We start from the raw sequence: 15,398 nt of genomic DNA on the forward strand, positions 1-15,398 counted from the left end.
AAAATGGGGTATTGAAGTCTCCCAATTACTATTGTAGAACTCTCTTTTGAATTTTTTCAGTTTTTACTTAGTATATTTTCAGGCTCTGTTGTTAGGTATGTATGTTTATGATTGTCATGTCTTAATCTGTTATCATTATATAGTGTCTCTCTCAGTCTCTTTTTTCACTATTCTATTTTTCTGACAAAAATTTAGTCATTTCAGCTCTTTTGGTTACTACTTGCATGGAATACCTTTCTCTATCCTTTTACTTTCAATCTCTGTGTGTCTTTATATCTTGGGAATTAGAATTAACTTATAACAACCTAGCTTGGCTTGAATAATACCAACTTACCTCAATAGTATGTAAACACTCTGATCCTGTATATCTCCATCCTTCCTCCTCTATATTGTTATTGTCACAGATTACCTCTTTATACATTGTGTGCCCATTAACATAGATTTATCATTTTTATGTGTGTGTACATTGTCCTTTAACCCATATAGGAAAAAGGGGGAAAAGAGAAGTTGCAAACCAAAAGTACAATGATACTGTTTTTTATAACTGCGTATACTTACCTCTACTGGTGTTGTTTAGTTCTTCTTATGGCTTTGAGTTACTGTCTAACGTCCTTTCATTTCAGCCTGAACCTCTCTGATTAGCATTTCTCGTAGGGCAGGTCTACTAATAATGAACCTCTTCAGCTTTTGTTTATCTGAAATGTCTTTATCTCTCTTTCCTTCTTGGAGAATAGTTGGCTGGACATAGAATTCTTGGTTGACAGAGTTTTTTTTTTTCTTCCCTTTTCAGACTTTAAATACATTATTCCCAGTGCCACCTGATCTTCGTAGTTTCTGATGAGACATCAGCCATTAATCTTTTTGAGGGTTCCTTGTGTGTGTGTGTGTGTGTGTGTGTGTGAAGTTGCTTCTCTCCAGCTGTTTTCAAGATTCTTTTTATTTTTGTCTTTGGGCTTTGACACTTTGAATAGCATGGATCTTTTTGAGTTTATCCTTCTTGGAGTTTGTTGAGATTTTCAGATGTGCATATGCATGTTTTTCATCAGGTTTGGGAAGTTTTCAACCATGATTTCTTCAAAAAGATGTTTACCCTCTTTTTTTCTCTTCTGGGACTCTGATGTCTTTGTGGGTATACTTGATGATGTCCTACAGATCCCTCAGAGTTGGTTCATTTCTCTTCATTCTTTTTTCTTTCTGTTCCTCAGACTGGATAATTTTGACTTTATCTTCAAGTTCACTGATAGTTTCTTTTGCCTACTTAAATCTCTTGTGAATTTTTCATTTCAGTTACTGTATTTTTTTTAGCTCTAGAATTTGTTTGGTTCCTTTATAATATCTGTCTTTTTATTGATAGTCTCTTTTTTCATACATTGTTTTCCTGGTTTCTTTTAGTTCTTTGTTTCCTTTAACTCTTTGAGCATATTTAGGGCAGTTTATTTAACATCCTTGGCTACAAATTCCAAAATTCTGGTCTTCTTCAGGAATGGTTTCTGTCAAATGCTTTTTTTCTTGTAAATGAGCCATGCTTTCTTTGTTTATATGCTATGTAATTTTTTTGTTGAGACATGGGCACTGTACTATAATGAGGTAACTCTGAAAACCAGATTCTCCCGCTCCAAGGCTGTGGGTGTTTCTTGGTTGTTGAGGTCTGCTTCCATCCATTGGTGACTCTCCCAAATGATTTTTGCAAATGTGTATTCCTGTGTGTGGTCACTGAAGTTTCTATTCCATTACCCCTGCAGTCAGCTAGTGACCTACTGAAGATCTTCTTTAATATTTGGCTCAAGCAACAGCAAAAGAAAACATCGCTGTCTCTTTTAAGTCTCCCAGTAGATGCCAGTACAGGCACCCCCTGCAGCCCAAAAGGGCCTTAAGGAAGGCAAGTGCCCGCATCAGTGCCAGTCTCTCAAGGGGTTTGTCAGACTGCCCAAAATCTGCAGCCCCCACTTTGTTGTGTCAAGGTTCCCCACTGTCTGCCCTGGCACCAGCCAGCTGCCCTAGGAATGCAGCTTGCTATCTCCATTGTTGGGACCAGGCTGAGGAAAGGGCAGCGTTAACTGGTTTGCACATGTGGTTCTCCTATCAGGATCAACAGCCTCTCCCTTCAGCAAGCACTCCCCTGGTTGTTATAAGTGTTCAGTCAGGTTCCAGAGTTCTGAGATAGTTGATTCTGGTCCTTTTTTCCACTTTGCTGGTTATTTATGGTGGGGGGACCAACCTCAAGAGCTTCCTACTATGACATTTTGCATCTCAAGTGTCACAGTATTATATTGTCTTTCTAATGTGTGTTTATGAATAGAGGAAAGTCTTCCGGTAGGTGTCTTTTTTCTGGTTGGTGTGTTTGCTCAGACTTTCAAAGGAAAAGAATCAGTCTCAGATTTGAACTCATAAAGGATTAAGATGTTTAAAGTGTTTGGTGAAAAAAACCTATAAGCATGATTGAAATTCTATTTCAGTGCTCTGTTAATATTTTGTACAATAACTTCGTGTTTTATACAAATAAGAAATTTGTGTCTTTAGTGAGAAAACTTAATTTTTGTTATTCCTCCTCATCAAGTATAGCTAGCTTAAGTGTCTTAGAAAGTGCTAAATATTTATCGTGATTTAATTATTGAGGAAAAGCTATTAGAAAATTTGCTTACAGGCCACTCAGTGAGTTTACCTCAGTTACAGAAGGTTTAATTTAAGACTGCAGTCACTGAAGAAAATGTTATAAAGAAATAAATAAAGTTCTCTTTGTTGAGAAGTCATATTATTCTACTTGATATTTTGGAAAGACTAACAACAGCAGGACTTAGTGGAAAAGTACTAGCCTGTCATTTCAGTCTTAGATTTAAATTCAAACTTTAAAATGCTTAATTTGTTCTGCACGTAAATTCTGCTTCTTTACATACAGAAAAATCATAGGCATTTTTAAAACAATCTCAGCTTTTTCTCCAACTTTTCCTGCAATTATTAAGTTGTTTTAAGAATGTTTCAAAGACATAAGCAGAGAATTACCACTCAAATAAGTCCTTTAATCAAGAGAAATTTGGATTATAAGGTAAATTTGTGTACAAAAATTTTTAATTGGAAGTACCAAAGGGCCACAAAATGACAGCATTTTTTCAGGTAAATACTCATAGTAGAGGATCTAGTTTGTGAGTTTTCATAGCTGTTGTCTTAACAACAACAACAATAACAAAGTGTTTCCCATTCCTAGGGCAAAACTCAGTTGGCATTCCAGGATGGTTATCTGTATTCTCTAAGTAAATAGAATATGGGCATTCCTCAGATATATTGCAGATTTGTTTCCAGACCCCTGCAGTAAAGTGAGCCACACGAATTTTTTTTCCCAGTGCATATAAAACTTAGGTTTACACTATACTGTAGTCTAAGTGTGCAATAGCGTTATGTCTAAAAAAACCAGTGTGTACACCTAAATTAAAAAATACTTTATTGCTAAAAAATGCTAACCATCATCTGAGCCTTCAGTGACTTGTAATCTTTTGGTGGAGGATGGCTGTTGACTGATCATTGTGGTGGTTGCTGAAGGTTGGGGTGACTGTGGCAGTTTTTTAAGATAACAGCTGCTGCATCAATTGATTCTTCCTTTCATGACCGATTTCTCTATAGAATACAATGCTATTTGATAGCATTTTACCCACAGTAGAACTTCTTTCAAAATTGGAGTCAGTCCTCTCAGACCCTTCTGCTGTTTTATCAGCTAAGTTTGTATAATATTCTGAATCATTCGTTGTCATTTCAGCAGTCCTCACAGCATCTTCACCAGGAGTAAATGCTAGCTCAAGAAACCACTTTCTTTGCTCATCTGTAAGAAGCAACTCCTCATCTGTTAAAGTTTTATCATGAGATTGTAGCAATTCAGTCATATCTTCAGGTCCCACTTTAATCCTAGTTCTCTTGCTGTTTCTACCAAATCTGCAGTTTCTTCCTCCACTGATGTCTTAGACCCCTCAACTTCTGCCAAACATTCTGTTAATGTCTTCCCATGAATCACAAATGTTTTTTAATGACATCTAAAATGGTGAATCCTTTCCTGAAGGTTTTCAATTTATTTTGTCTAGATCCCTCAGAGGAATCACTATATATATAGCAACTATAGCCATATGAAGTGCATTTCTAAAATAACAAGACATGAAAATCAAAATTACTCCTTGATCCTTGGGCTACAGAGTGGATGTTGTGTTAGCAGTCATGAAAACAACACTAATGTCATTGTACATCTCCATTAGAGCTCTTGGGTGACCAGGTGCATTGTCAATGAGCAGTAATATTTTGAAGGGATTCTTTTTTTCTGAGCAGTAGTTCTCAAAAGTAGGCTTAAAATGGGGCTTCCCTGGTGGCGCAGTGGTTGAGAGTCCGCCTGCCGATGCAGGGGACACGGGTTCGTGCCCCGGTCCGGGAAGATCCCACGTGCCGCAGAGCGGCTGGGCCCGTGAGCCATGGCCGCTGAGCCTGTGCGTCCGGAGCCTGTGCTCCGCAACGGGAGAGGCCACAACAGTGAGAGGCCCGCGAACCGCAAAAAAAAAAAAAAAAAAAAAAAAAAAGGAGGCTTAAAATATTCGGTAAACCATGTTGTAAACAGATGTGCTGTCATCCAGGCTTTGTTGTTCCTTTTACGAAGCACGTGCAGAGTAGATTTAGCATAATTCTTAAGGGCCCTAGGATGATTGGAATGGTAAATAAACATTGACTTCAGTTTGATGTCACCAGCTGCGTTAGCCCCTAACAACAGTCACCCTTTCCTTGGAAGCTTTGAAGCCAAGCATTGATTTTTCCTCCTATGAAAGTCCTAGATGGTATCTTCTTCCAATAGAATGCTGTTTTGTATACATTGAAAATCTGTTGTGTAGGGTAGCCACCTTCATTAATTATCTTAGATCTTCTAGGTAACTTGCTGCAGCTTCTACATCAATACTTGCTGCTTCACCTTGTACTTTTATGTTATGGAGATAGCATCTTTTCTTAAACCTCGTGAACCAACGACCTCTGCTAGCTTCAGACTTTTCTTCAGCTTCCTCATCTCTCTCGCCTTCATAGAATTGAAGAGAGTTAGGGCCTTGCTGTGGTTTAGGCTTTGGCTTAAGGGAATGTTGTGGCTGGCTTGATCTTCCATCCAGCGCATTAAAACTTTCTCCATATCAGAAGTAAGGCTATTTTGCTTTCTTATTCGGGTGTTCATTGGAGTAGCACTTTTAATTTCCTTCAAGAATATTTCCTCTGCATTCACAATTTGGCTAACTGTGTAACACAAGAGGCCTAGCTTTTGGCTTGTCTTGGCTTTCAACATGCTTTCCTCACTAAACTTAGTCATTTCTAGCTTTTGATTTAAAGTGAGGGATGTGCGACCCTTCTCACTTGCACACTTGGAGGCCATTGTATGGTTATTGATTGGCCTAATTTCAGTATTGTGTCTCAGGGAATAGGGAGGCCTGAGGAGAGGGAGAGAGTTGGGGGAACCGCTGGTGGGTGGAGCAGTCAGAACACATATAACATTTATGAAGTTTACTGTCTTAGATGGGCGAGGTTTGTGGTGCTCCAAAACAGTTACAATAGTAACATCAAAGATCGCTGATCATAGATCAACCCAACAAATATAATGAAAAAGTTTGAAATATTGTGAGAATTACCAAAATGTGACAGACACGAAGTCAGCGAATGCTTTTGGAAAAATGGCACCTGTAGACTTGGAGGGTTGCTGCAAACCTTCCATTAGTGTAAAAAACACATTATCTGTTGTGCAGTAAAACAAAGTACAATAAAGATGCACTTTGTTTTACTGCATGCTTATGTATGCTTGTAATTACATTTTCAGGATTAAAAAAAAAAACATGAAAAAATTTCTTAATTGTACAGCAGGCAATCCCAGATCAAATTTTAGGTGATAAAGTAAGGTAACACATTACATGTTTCTTTTAAGCACTTGTAGTTGGAAACTGATTTTTGAACATTTTCAGCTGTGTGTGTGTGTGTGTGTGTGTGTATAAATATATATAGGGGAGGGAGGAAGAGAAAGAGGCAGAGTTTATAGTAAGTCATTCTGAGTATCATTTATTGCTCCTTTACCTTTTAAAATTTGATCTAGCTATGGCAAAAAGCTGGAGATCTTTTTGACAACTAGAAAGGCATAAAAGTTGTTTTGTATTATACATGCACACAGATATATTCGAATGGGTATATATATATGGAATATATATGTATTATTTATACGTGGTAAAAACAAAACAACTGTGAGTAAAAAAAAAAAAACTAAGGATAAAGGAATAGAGAGGGTCAGGGTCAGGAAAGAGCCCTTTGCAGGGTAAAGCTTATGTTGAAATTTGAGCATTTATAATTGTTCTCTAGATAGCTAAGTCTTTAAAATATTAAAACCAAACAGTTGTGTAGTTTTTATTTAGGGTTTATTTTAAATTACAGTACACTTACTTCTAAGATAAAAATAGCTTTTTCAGTGGCATGGATTTAAATATAAAACAATATTTAAGCATTCACTATAAATTACTGTTAATATATCTTAATCTTCATGAAAACGACAGTGTAAAGAGCCTAACAATCCCAAATAAAAGTTTTTGCTAAAACAGAAAAAATATTTTACCCCAACTGTTTTTTAAAAAATATTATTTATTTATTTGGCTGTGCTGGGTCTTAGTTGCGGCACGCGAGATCTTTAGTTGCAGCTTGCGATCTCTTGGTTGCGTCATGTGGGATCTAGTTCACTGACCAGGGATTGAACCCAGGCCCCCTTGTGTTGGGAGTATGGAGTCTTAGCCACTGGACTACCAGGGAAGTCCTTTAACGCAACTCTCGAGGGTTTTGGTTTTAGGAAATCAGTAATTTAGCACTGCTTTATTAATATACAGTACATATTAGTTAACCTTCAAGCTAATGTAAATAGTAATATTAACTTCACAAAAGGTGTTTTATTGTAGCATTGCATGTGTTTTTGTCCTCAATCTAATGGGCAAAAAAGTTGACATGCATAATTCTTCTTAAAGATAATTAGATATGTCAAGGAATCTTTAACTTGGGAGTATTTTTTCTTTAATAATGATCTAGGCATCGTTGATGAAATTCCTTAACATCTGTGTTTACTGATCATTGTGACTTAATTAAAAGGTTACAGTTATAGCACGGAAGATTAAAAAAATAGGACCTTTTTGAGGATGCAATGTGTTTTATTATGAAGTTTTTCTTTTTTATAAATTTATTTTTGGCTGCATTGGGTCTTCGTTGCTGTGCATGGACTTTCCCTAGTCGCGGTGAGCGGGGGCTACTCTTCGTTGCGGTGCGCGGGCTTCTCATTGTGGTGGCTTCTCTTGTTGTGGGGCATGGGCTCTAGGTGCCCGGGCTTCAGTAGTTGTGGCATGTGGGCTCAGTAGTTGTGGCTCACGGGCTCTAGAGCGCAGGCTCCTTACCTGTGGCTCACGGGCTTAGTTGCTCTGCAGCATGTGGGATCTTCCCAGACCAGGGCTTGAACCCGTGTCCCCTGCATTGGCAGGCGGATTCTTAACCACTGCACCTCTTATTAATGAATTAGAAATGTCCTTCTTATTCCGGACAGAGTAGAAAATACATAAAGTTAGTTACTTTATATACTAGAATTTTCTTCGCTCTTGATGGAAATGCATACTGTTCTGAGTTATAAACACATAGAATTTCAACTAATATATTGTTCAAAAGCATTGTATGAAGAAAAAGTTAAGGCTTATGTGATTTCCCTTCCCCCCCTTTTCTGTACCCACTTAAAGCCATCAAGATTTACTTGGCGCTCTATAGTGGCATTGCCCAATAGAAATATAATGTGAGCACCATACTGAATTTTAAAGTATTTTGCAGGTATATTTAATTAGTAGAGTTAGTTTTAGAAATATTGATAAATTTTACTTAAATATGTCTAGAATTTTTCAAAATCATGTTATGCATATAACAATAGATTTTTTACATTCTTTTAAAATACTAAGTCTTTAAAATCCAGGGCATATTTTTTATTTACAGTACAAGGCAGTTTGGAGTGACCACTTTTCACATACATGGTCAGAATGGGATGTTACCATGTTATGTGAATTAATTCTGTAATAACATGTCTGTTATAGTTTGTTATTTTATCCTTATTTGTCATCTAAAATAAGAGGCAGGTACATGGTCAGCAAGCTTTCAAAAATGGTGTGCAAGATTCTGAAGTGGTGATGTTTGTATAGTTACGTAGACATTCGTGACCACTTGACTGAGAAAATTGGAGTCAAAAAGTTGGTAACTGTGAGCTACTAGCGCTTAGAGGTTTTTGTTAGGGCACACAGATTTCTTGAAGGAGTGTGTGTTGAGGGTTCCTAAGATACTCTCATGCTTGATAATTTGCTAAAAGGGCACAGAAATCAGAGAAAAGCTGTTAAACTCATGATTGTTTTATTACAGTGAAAAGATAACAGATTAAAATCAGCACAGGGGAAAGGGTATATAGGGTGGAGTCCAAGAGAAACCAGGTGCGGGTTTTCGGTTATCCTCTCCTAGTGGAATTGCATGACAGTGCTCCATTCCTCCAGTTGTCCTGTATGACAGCATGGCAAAGTGGTGCCAGCCAGGGAAGCTTACCTGAATCTTGGTGTCCAGAGATTTTTTTTAGGGGTCAATTACATAGCCATGGAAGTACCTACATGACTGTCTTTAGTTACTTAGTCTCCAGTTTCCCTTATGTCTCCTCCCTCCCTGAGGTCAGGCTGATAAATGGTGTGGCCCAAAGCCCCAGGCATACAGAGATAGGGATTTACCATAATTCATATTGTTAATATAAATTATCTGGTGTGGCCCAAGATTTTAGGTATACAAAGAAATTTATCAGGCAGGATATTGCAAGGGGTCAGAGGTTATCTCCTAGGAGCTTGTCTTAGGTGATTCCTTTCTTTGGAATGTGCAGAGTTTAACCCCCCAAGCTTGCAGAGTTACCCCTTAACTGCATAGGATGATTCTGGATACAAAGGAGGGTGTCTCTGGTATCAATCCTTAGAGAAACAAAAGGGTAGATGAAGATTGGTGATAGCTCAATTCACCTTAAATATCTAATATGTTTTAAGCAAATGGCATGGATTACTGACTGTCAAGGTAGAGCTATATAAAGGCTGACTTTGAGAAGTAAAGAATCTAGCATTTAGGACAGCCATATAGTTACAGGTTTCTTAGTTGGAAACAACTCTTAAAGTTTACTGACTGCCTCCTATAAATTCACCTTGTTTGCTAAAGTATATGTTATCTCCTTTAATCCACATCTGAATGTCCATTTCTGCCTGTGATGGGAGGAACTTGTATCAGACAGACTAAGGCTCCCTATGAGACTAGGGAAAAAATATAGTTTGAAGGCATCGTAGAGCTTTTGAGTCAGTCAAGACTTCAGGAGTAAAGATTCAGGAGAGAAGAGAAATAGACGTATTCTGTGGGTTTCCTCTAGAGATATTTTCTAACTCTTAAGCTCTTTTGGATAAGAGGATAAAAGTTGAGCAGTGTATGAGAGGTGAGCAAAAAGCAACTGAGGGAGTTGAGTGGAGCTTTCAATAGTTTTTGTTGTTGTTTTAGTCCTAGGTTTGCAGTTTGAATCTTTTGAAAGGCCACACCATAGGAGTGGGAACAAACAGAAGTAGGCCAGACTTTATAGTATCTGAAACTCAGTCTCAGGCCAGCTCTGTTCCTGATTGGACTGAGGTAATCTCTTACTCTGACTGCTTGTTAGAAAAAAAATAAATCCTTTCTGGAAGAAGATAATAACATCATCCAGAGCTTCTACATTTTTTCTTACATATTTTCATACAGTCATTCACAAACAATGTGTAGTATTCAGTAAAAAAATTACTATGCATTCAACAGGACCAACAGAGAAAAACCAGCATAGAAACAGGTTATGCAGGTTATTCATAGGTTGTGTAATTCTGGAGTTATAGACAAGAACTTTAAAATACTATAACCTAGTCATGAAAACAGATGGCAAGGTGAAGAATTTCAGTAGAGAACTTGAATCTATAGAAAGGGATCAAATAGGAATTCTAGGATTGAAAATATAATAACTAAAATTTAGAACCCAGTAGGTTTAATTGCGGTTTAGGCACAACTGGAAAGAGGTCAGCTGGAAGGTTAGTAGAAAATATTCAGCAACATTGATTTGTCTTTAAGTATGTAAAACAGAGTTGGTAAAACATAATATTATCACTTGTAAACTTGTATTCAGTACCCTACCCCGAGCCTTTGAGCAAACAAAAATTATTCATTAAAAATATCTTATGTAGAGTTCACTTGTTCAGCACACTCAGCTACTTGGAATAGAGCCCTAGGATGAGAAAATAAGCAAAATGGTAAAACAGGTATTTTAGCATAGGGGAGTTAGAAGAAGCTCTTAGTTGGGGTAATGGTTACAGTACACTTGGTAATCTGGTAAACTAGCTCACCACAATTAAGACTGTAAATTAGAAAAGAAGTTACAGGTAAATAATTGAGGAATTGGTTTTGGCAGATACCTTGTTTGATCATATCCAAGACTCCACTATGAATTATACCATTAGTGTATGTACTACTAGGAAAAAAGAAAGCTGTCAATTACAATTGACATCCCATTACAGTAAGTCCCCTACATACAAACCTTCAAGTTGTGAACTTTCAGAGATGCAATATGTGTTCCATCAATATCAGGCGTGAGTGAAATTGCAGCTTGCCCTCCATCTCCTATTGCAGATGATCCTTCAACTCTGCCAGTTCCCACCTCCTCTCCCTCCTCCAGTCAGTAACTCTTCTTGCCTGTTCACTCGATGCCAGCCCCTGTATGCCAACTGTTGTACTGTACTACTGTACTTTTCAAGGTACTGTACTGTAAGATTAAAAATGTTTTCTTTATTTTTTGTGTTTGTTTTTATGTACTATTTGTGTGAAAAGTATTATAAACCTATTACAGTACAGTACTATATAGCTGCGTGTGTTAGTTGAGTACCTAGGCTAACTTTGTTGGACTTATGAACAAATTGGACTTATGAACACGCTCTTGGAATGGAACTCATTCGTATGTAGGGGACTTAACTGTAATTGTGATACATCCTGATTTCAGAGATGTTAAAATGTGGGGGAAAAGGTAAATGGTAATCTTAGTTTTTTTTTTTTTTTTTTTTTTTTTTTTGCGGTACGTGGGCCTCTCACTGCCGTGGCCTCTCCCGCTGCGGAGCACAGGCTCAGCGGCCATGGCTCAAGGGCCCAGCCGCTCCGCGGCACGTGGGATCCTCCCGGACCGGGGCACGAACCCATGTCCCCTGCATCGGCAGGCGGACTCCCAACCACTGCGCCACCAGGGAAGCCCGTTAATCTTAGTTTTAAATCTCAGTTCTATCGATAATTGTTTGTTCGCCTTCTGTCAGGGAACTTCTTTGAGCCTGTTTGCTTATTTGTGAAAATGGGATAGTATAGTATGCTCTTTAGAATTAGGAAGACTAAATGAATTCAGAGACGTGAGTGTCTAGTATGGAGTAGGCATTTGAAACCTGTTAATTTGACTTTTATTTTTTCCTTCTAAAATTTGGCATTGTTATAATAATAGGAGGAGACTCCTGACAGCTGACCAGGGTGGGGGGAAGAACAAACCCCCAATATATTGGCTAAATAAGAAGTTAAAAAAGAAAATTTCTGTTGGAGCTGTTTAATAAATTGTCAAGCATCTTTCTTTATTCTCTCCCTACCCCACCTCTTTCACCTGTCTTATCCCCTCAGTTATACTTAAAGATATCACTGACTGGTTCCAATATGATGATTGATACTTATAATAATGGAACCTACACATCAAAATAATGATATATTTTCACTAAATTGGTTTTTACAAAGCTCATTTTAGGAAGATTTGTAATCCTTCTAAGTTTAGTTGTGATGCTTAAAATCTCAGTCTTTAGTTTTGTAGAATTCTTGCTCTTCTGATGATGCGATATGAATATGGCATTAATTCAAGTGAGTGGATCTTTTTAAGGAAGGGTTGGATTTTGTGATGTTTGATGGATGTGAGAATTCCTCATTTTATTCTTATTTTGAAGATTCCCAGTAAACCGAGAACAGCATTTTTCTGGAGCTGTAAGATATTCATAGCTTTAATCTTATGTTCATTCTGTTCTCTTCTTTCAGGATTTTTCAAGTCACATTCAGTTGATAGGATGAAAAAATTTAAGAGAAGGCTATCCCTCACGCTTCGAGGAAGCCAGACTATTGATGAATCGTTGTCTGAATTGGCTGAACAAATGACTATTGAAGAAAACAGCAGCAAAGATAATGGTAAATATTTAGGGGGTAGGGAAGGGGAGGAGAGAATTGAATTACGTGATAAATCGAATGTAAATTTACTTTCCTGATTAGTCCTTAGTAGGTTCCTTCTGTTTATTTCTCTGCCTCCTTCCCTAGTTCAGTAACTTTTGCTTGCTTACTGGAATGTTCCATTCTTACTCCAACAGTGTTACTATAGCTGGTCTCTAACCCTGATGAATTCTCTATCCTGTTTATCTTTCCATTTTTCATTAGTTCTTAAATAAGAATACTTTGTATAATATTATCCTAGTTAAGTAGCTATTTTCAAATTAACATTTAAATATTTTTGTTATTCTTATAACCAAAGTTTATACAGCTTAAAAGTGCATAGTAAGTTTGTGAAATTCCTGGAAATTCCCTGGTGGTCCAGTGGTTAAGACTCTGTGCTTTCACTGCTGAGGGCCTGGGTTCGATCACTGGTCAGGGAATTAAGGTCCCACAAGCCATGCGGCGTGGCCAAAAAAAAAAAAAAGTTTGTGAAATTCCTGTTTTAAATTTCATCAGTTTTATAACATTATATATGCATATATTGACTATCCACATAGACGACAAGGTTTATCATATGAGTGAATCATACCATTTTTTTTACTTTATATTGACCAAAGAATCTATCCATAGTATTGAAAGCACTTACAGTAGATAGGCATATAATGTTTCACAAGTTTGACAGTTCTTTTTACAGTGTAAAGTAGTTAGTACACAGATATTGATATAAAATAAAAAGTTTGTTAAATTGAATGGATTAAGCTGCAAAATCCTGATGAAATCTGTAGAACAAGCCTACATATTCAAAACTGAAATAGCCCTAGAGATGTCATAGTAATAACCAGGGAAGGAGCTTACAGGAATGGCTGCCAGTGTGTCATAAGGTACAGATTCTCCTCCTTGCCTCTGCCTGAAGTTCTTCTGTTTAGAGGTTTGTGGCAGTTGGTGAAAACATGAATACCCTCACCCCCTCTGGATGAAATGTAACTGCCCTTGTGAGAGAGGGAAAGGTATAATGGAAAGTGCTCTGGACTTTAAAAGTCATGGATTGGGACTTCCCTGGTGGCGCAGTGGTTAAGAATCCGCCTGCCAATGCAGGGGACATGGGTTCGAACCCTGGTCCGGGAAGATCCCACATGCCGCGGAGCGATTATGCCCATGTGCCACAACTACTGAGACTGTGCTCTAGAGCCCATGAGCCACAACTACTGAGCCCGCATGCCACAACTATTGAAGCCCACGCACCTAGAGCCCATGTTCCACAGCAAGAGAAGCCACCGTAATGAGAAGCCCGCGTACAGGAATGAAGAGCAGACCCTGCTCACCGCAACTAGAGAAAGCCCGTGTGCAGCAACAAAGACCCAACGCAGCCAAAAATAAAGTAAATAAATAAATTTATTTTAAAAGTCATGGATTGGAATTTGGGATACACTTACACACTTATTAGTTACATGACTCTGGGTAAGTAATTTATCCTACCCAACCTTCAGTTTATCTCTTCCTCAGAAGGGTCATTATTTTACTCAAGGTTATCTGGCTCATAATATAGGAGGGGAAACATAGATGAGTTTGGTAGAAAATTTAAAATAATAATTTGGATATAATTTACTTTAGGAGAGAAATACTTTACATTTGGATCAAATCTCAAAGCTGATATTATAATGTTTTACTTTTATTCCTTTTGCCAGGAGAAAAATCCTTAATTCTCTCTCAGATCCCCTTTGATTTCTTGTTATTAATTAAACCCTGTATATTCATTCTTATGATCCATGAGTCTTGCGAGCTATTTGCCAGTGATATTCAGGGGTAAAGTAAGCACAGAATACATCTTGATAGATGCTTTCTGGGAACACATTCTGGATGGGAATTTGACTACAAGACAAACCTCTTAAAAATAAAAAAAAGAGTGTGAGTCAAAGAAAATGTACATACTTTTTGGAGAGCTAATTAATATTTTAGATTCATAGCATATTTCCTGGAATATTTTAGTATTAATTGTCTTAAAACATGCTTAATTTATAATGAATGGTTAAACATTGAAAATTTTTTTCAAGTAGAACATAGTTTAAAATTTACTTTTATTCTAGTAGTAACATTAACAATTAGTAAAGAAGAGAAAATAGAAACTCTACTGAGTTTCCTCTTTAAGTTTTTCGAATTACTTGAAATAATACTTGAAGATGTCATAATAGACTGATGCCTCTTGGGTTGCAGAGATTGCTGGTAGCATAGGCTATCTCTGAGTTATATCTGCTATTACTTATTTCCTATGTATAACAACAGCACATGGGACAGCTTTCACAAAGATTCTTTACCTTTTTGGTTATCTTTCAGTACCTGATAGCTGGTTCCAACATTTTCTTTCTTTATGGAGTTTATCTTAAAGGTAAAAAGCTCCTAAGATCGGTAGCACACACAGTCTGTGTCTGAATATGGTTTAATGAATGAGAAGAGGCAGACTATGCTTCTTAAAAGATCTTCTCACATACACTATAACCAGTTTGTAAAGCAAGTGATATTTGTCTAACAACTATATAGTGGTAGTGCTGGCTTGAGGAGGAAGAATATAGTTTATAACTTTCTTAAATAAACTAAACCAACTTTTCATCTGCTGTCTGTTGTTCAGTCACTTGTATGAGCAGAATCCTCTTACTCTTGCATTATATATAGGCAGGTGTCTCTCATGCATATTCTAGGACAAATCAAATGAGAAAGTACACCTAAATGGGGCTAATACTATAAAAATCTTGGGAAAATTATAATGCATATGATACAGTTGGTGTATCAAAATGTACATACACTGTCACTCATACATGTTCTACCTCCATCCAAAGAGAATTTGAGCTATTATCTCTATTTTGATAATTAGGAGTCATACTGTGAATGCTTTAACTCAGTTATAAATGTATAATATAATTATAGTTCGCATTAGAGTACCTTTCTAGATAAGCTAGTGTGTTTACAGATTGATCGGTGGATTGGACCCAGGGAAAGAGGAATCTTGAATTTATATTTAGTGTGTTAAAATTAGGTTGAAAGTTTGCAAATGTGGTTGATTTAAGCATACTGGCCTTAACTCAATACAGCTTTTCCTAATTATA

General features: G+C 37.2%; 1 protein-coding gene across 6 annotated transcripts in view; it reads left to right on the forward strand.

The window, feature by feature from the left end:
* CDK17 (cyclin dependent kinase 17) overlaps positions 1 to 15,398 on the forward strand; it is a 98,295-nt gene that overhangs the window by 39,755 nt on the left and 43,142 nt on the right. For 5 of the 6 annotated variants that reach the window (XR_004351745.1, XM_032645330.1, XM_032645334.1 and 2 more), the window contains exon 2: positions 12,136 to 12,282. Coding sequence is in view for 5 of the 6 variants with exons in the window: in XM_032645330.1 (XP_032501221.1) it covers positions 12,165 to 12,282 (118 nt within the window). In the remaining variant the exon portion in view is untranslated. Of the gene's footprint in view, positions 1 to 10,713; positions 10,839 to 12,135; positions 12,283 to 15,398 lie in introns of all 6 variants that reach the window. The other variant, XM_032645329.1, reaches the window with a different exon arrangement.

The sequence above is a fragment of the Phocoena sinus genome, chromosome 10 (assembly GCF_008692025.1).
Source record: "Phocoena sinus isolate mPhoSin1 chromosome 10, mPhoSin1.pri, whole genome shotgun sequence".
NCBI lineage: Eukaryota > Metazoa > Chordata > Mammalia > Artiodactyla > Phocoenidae > Phocoena > Phocoena sinus.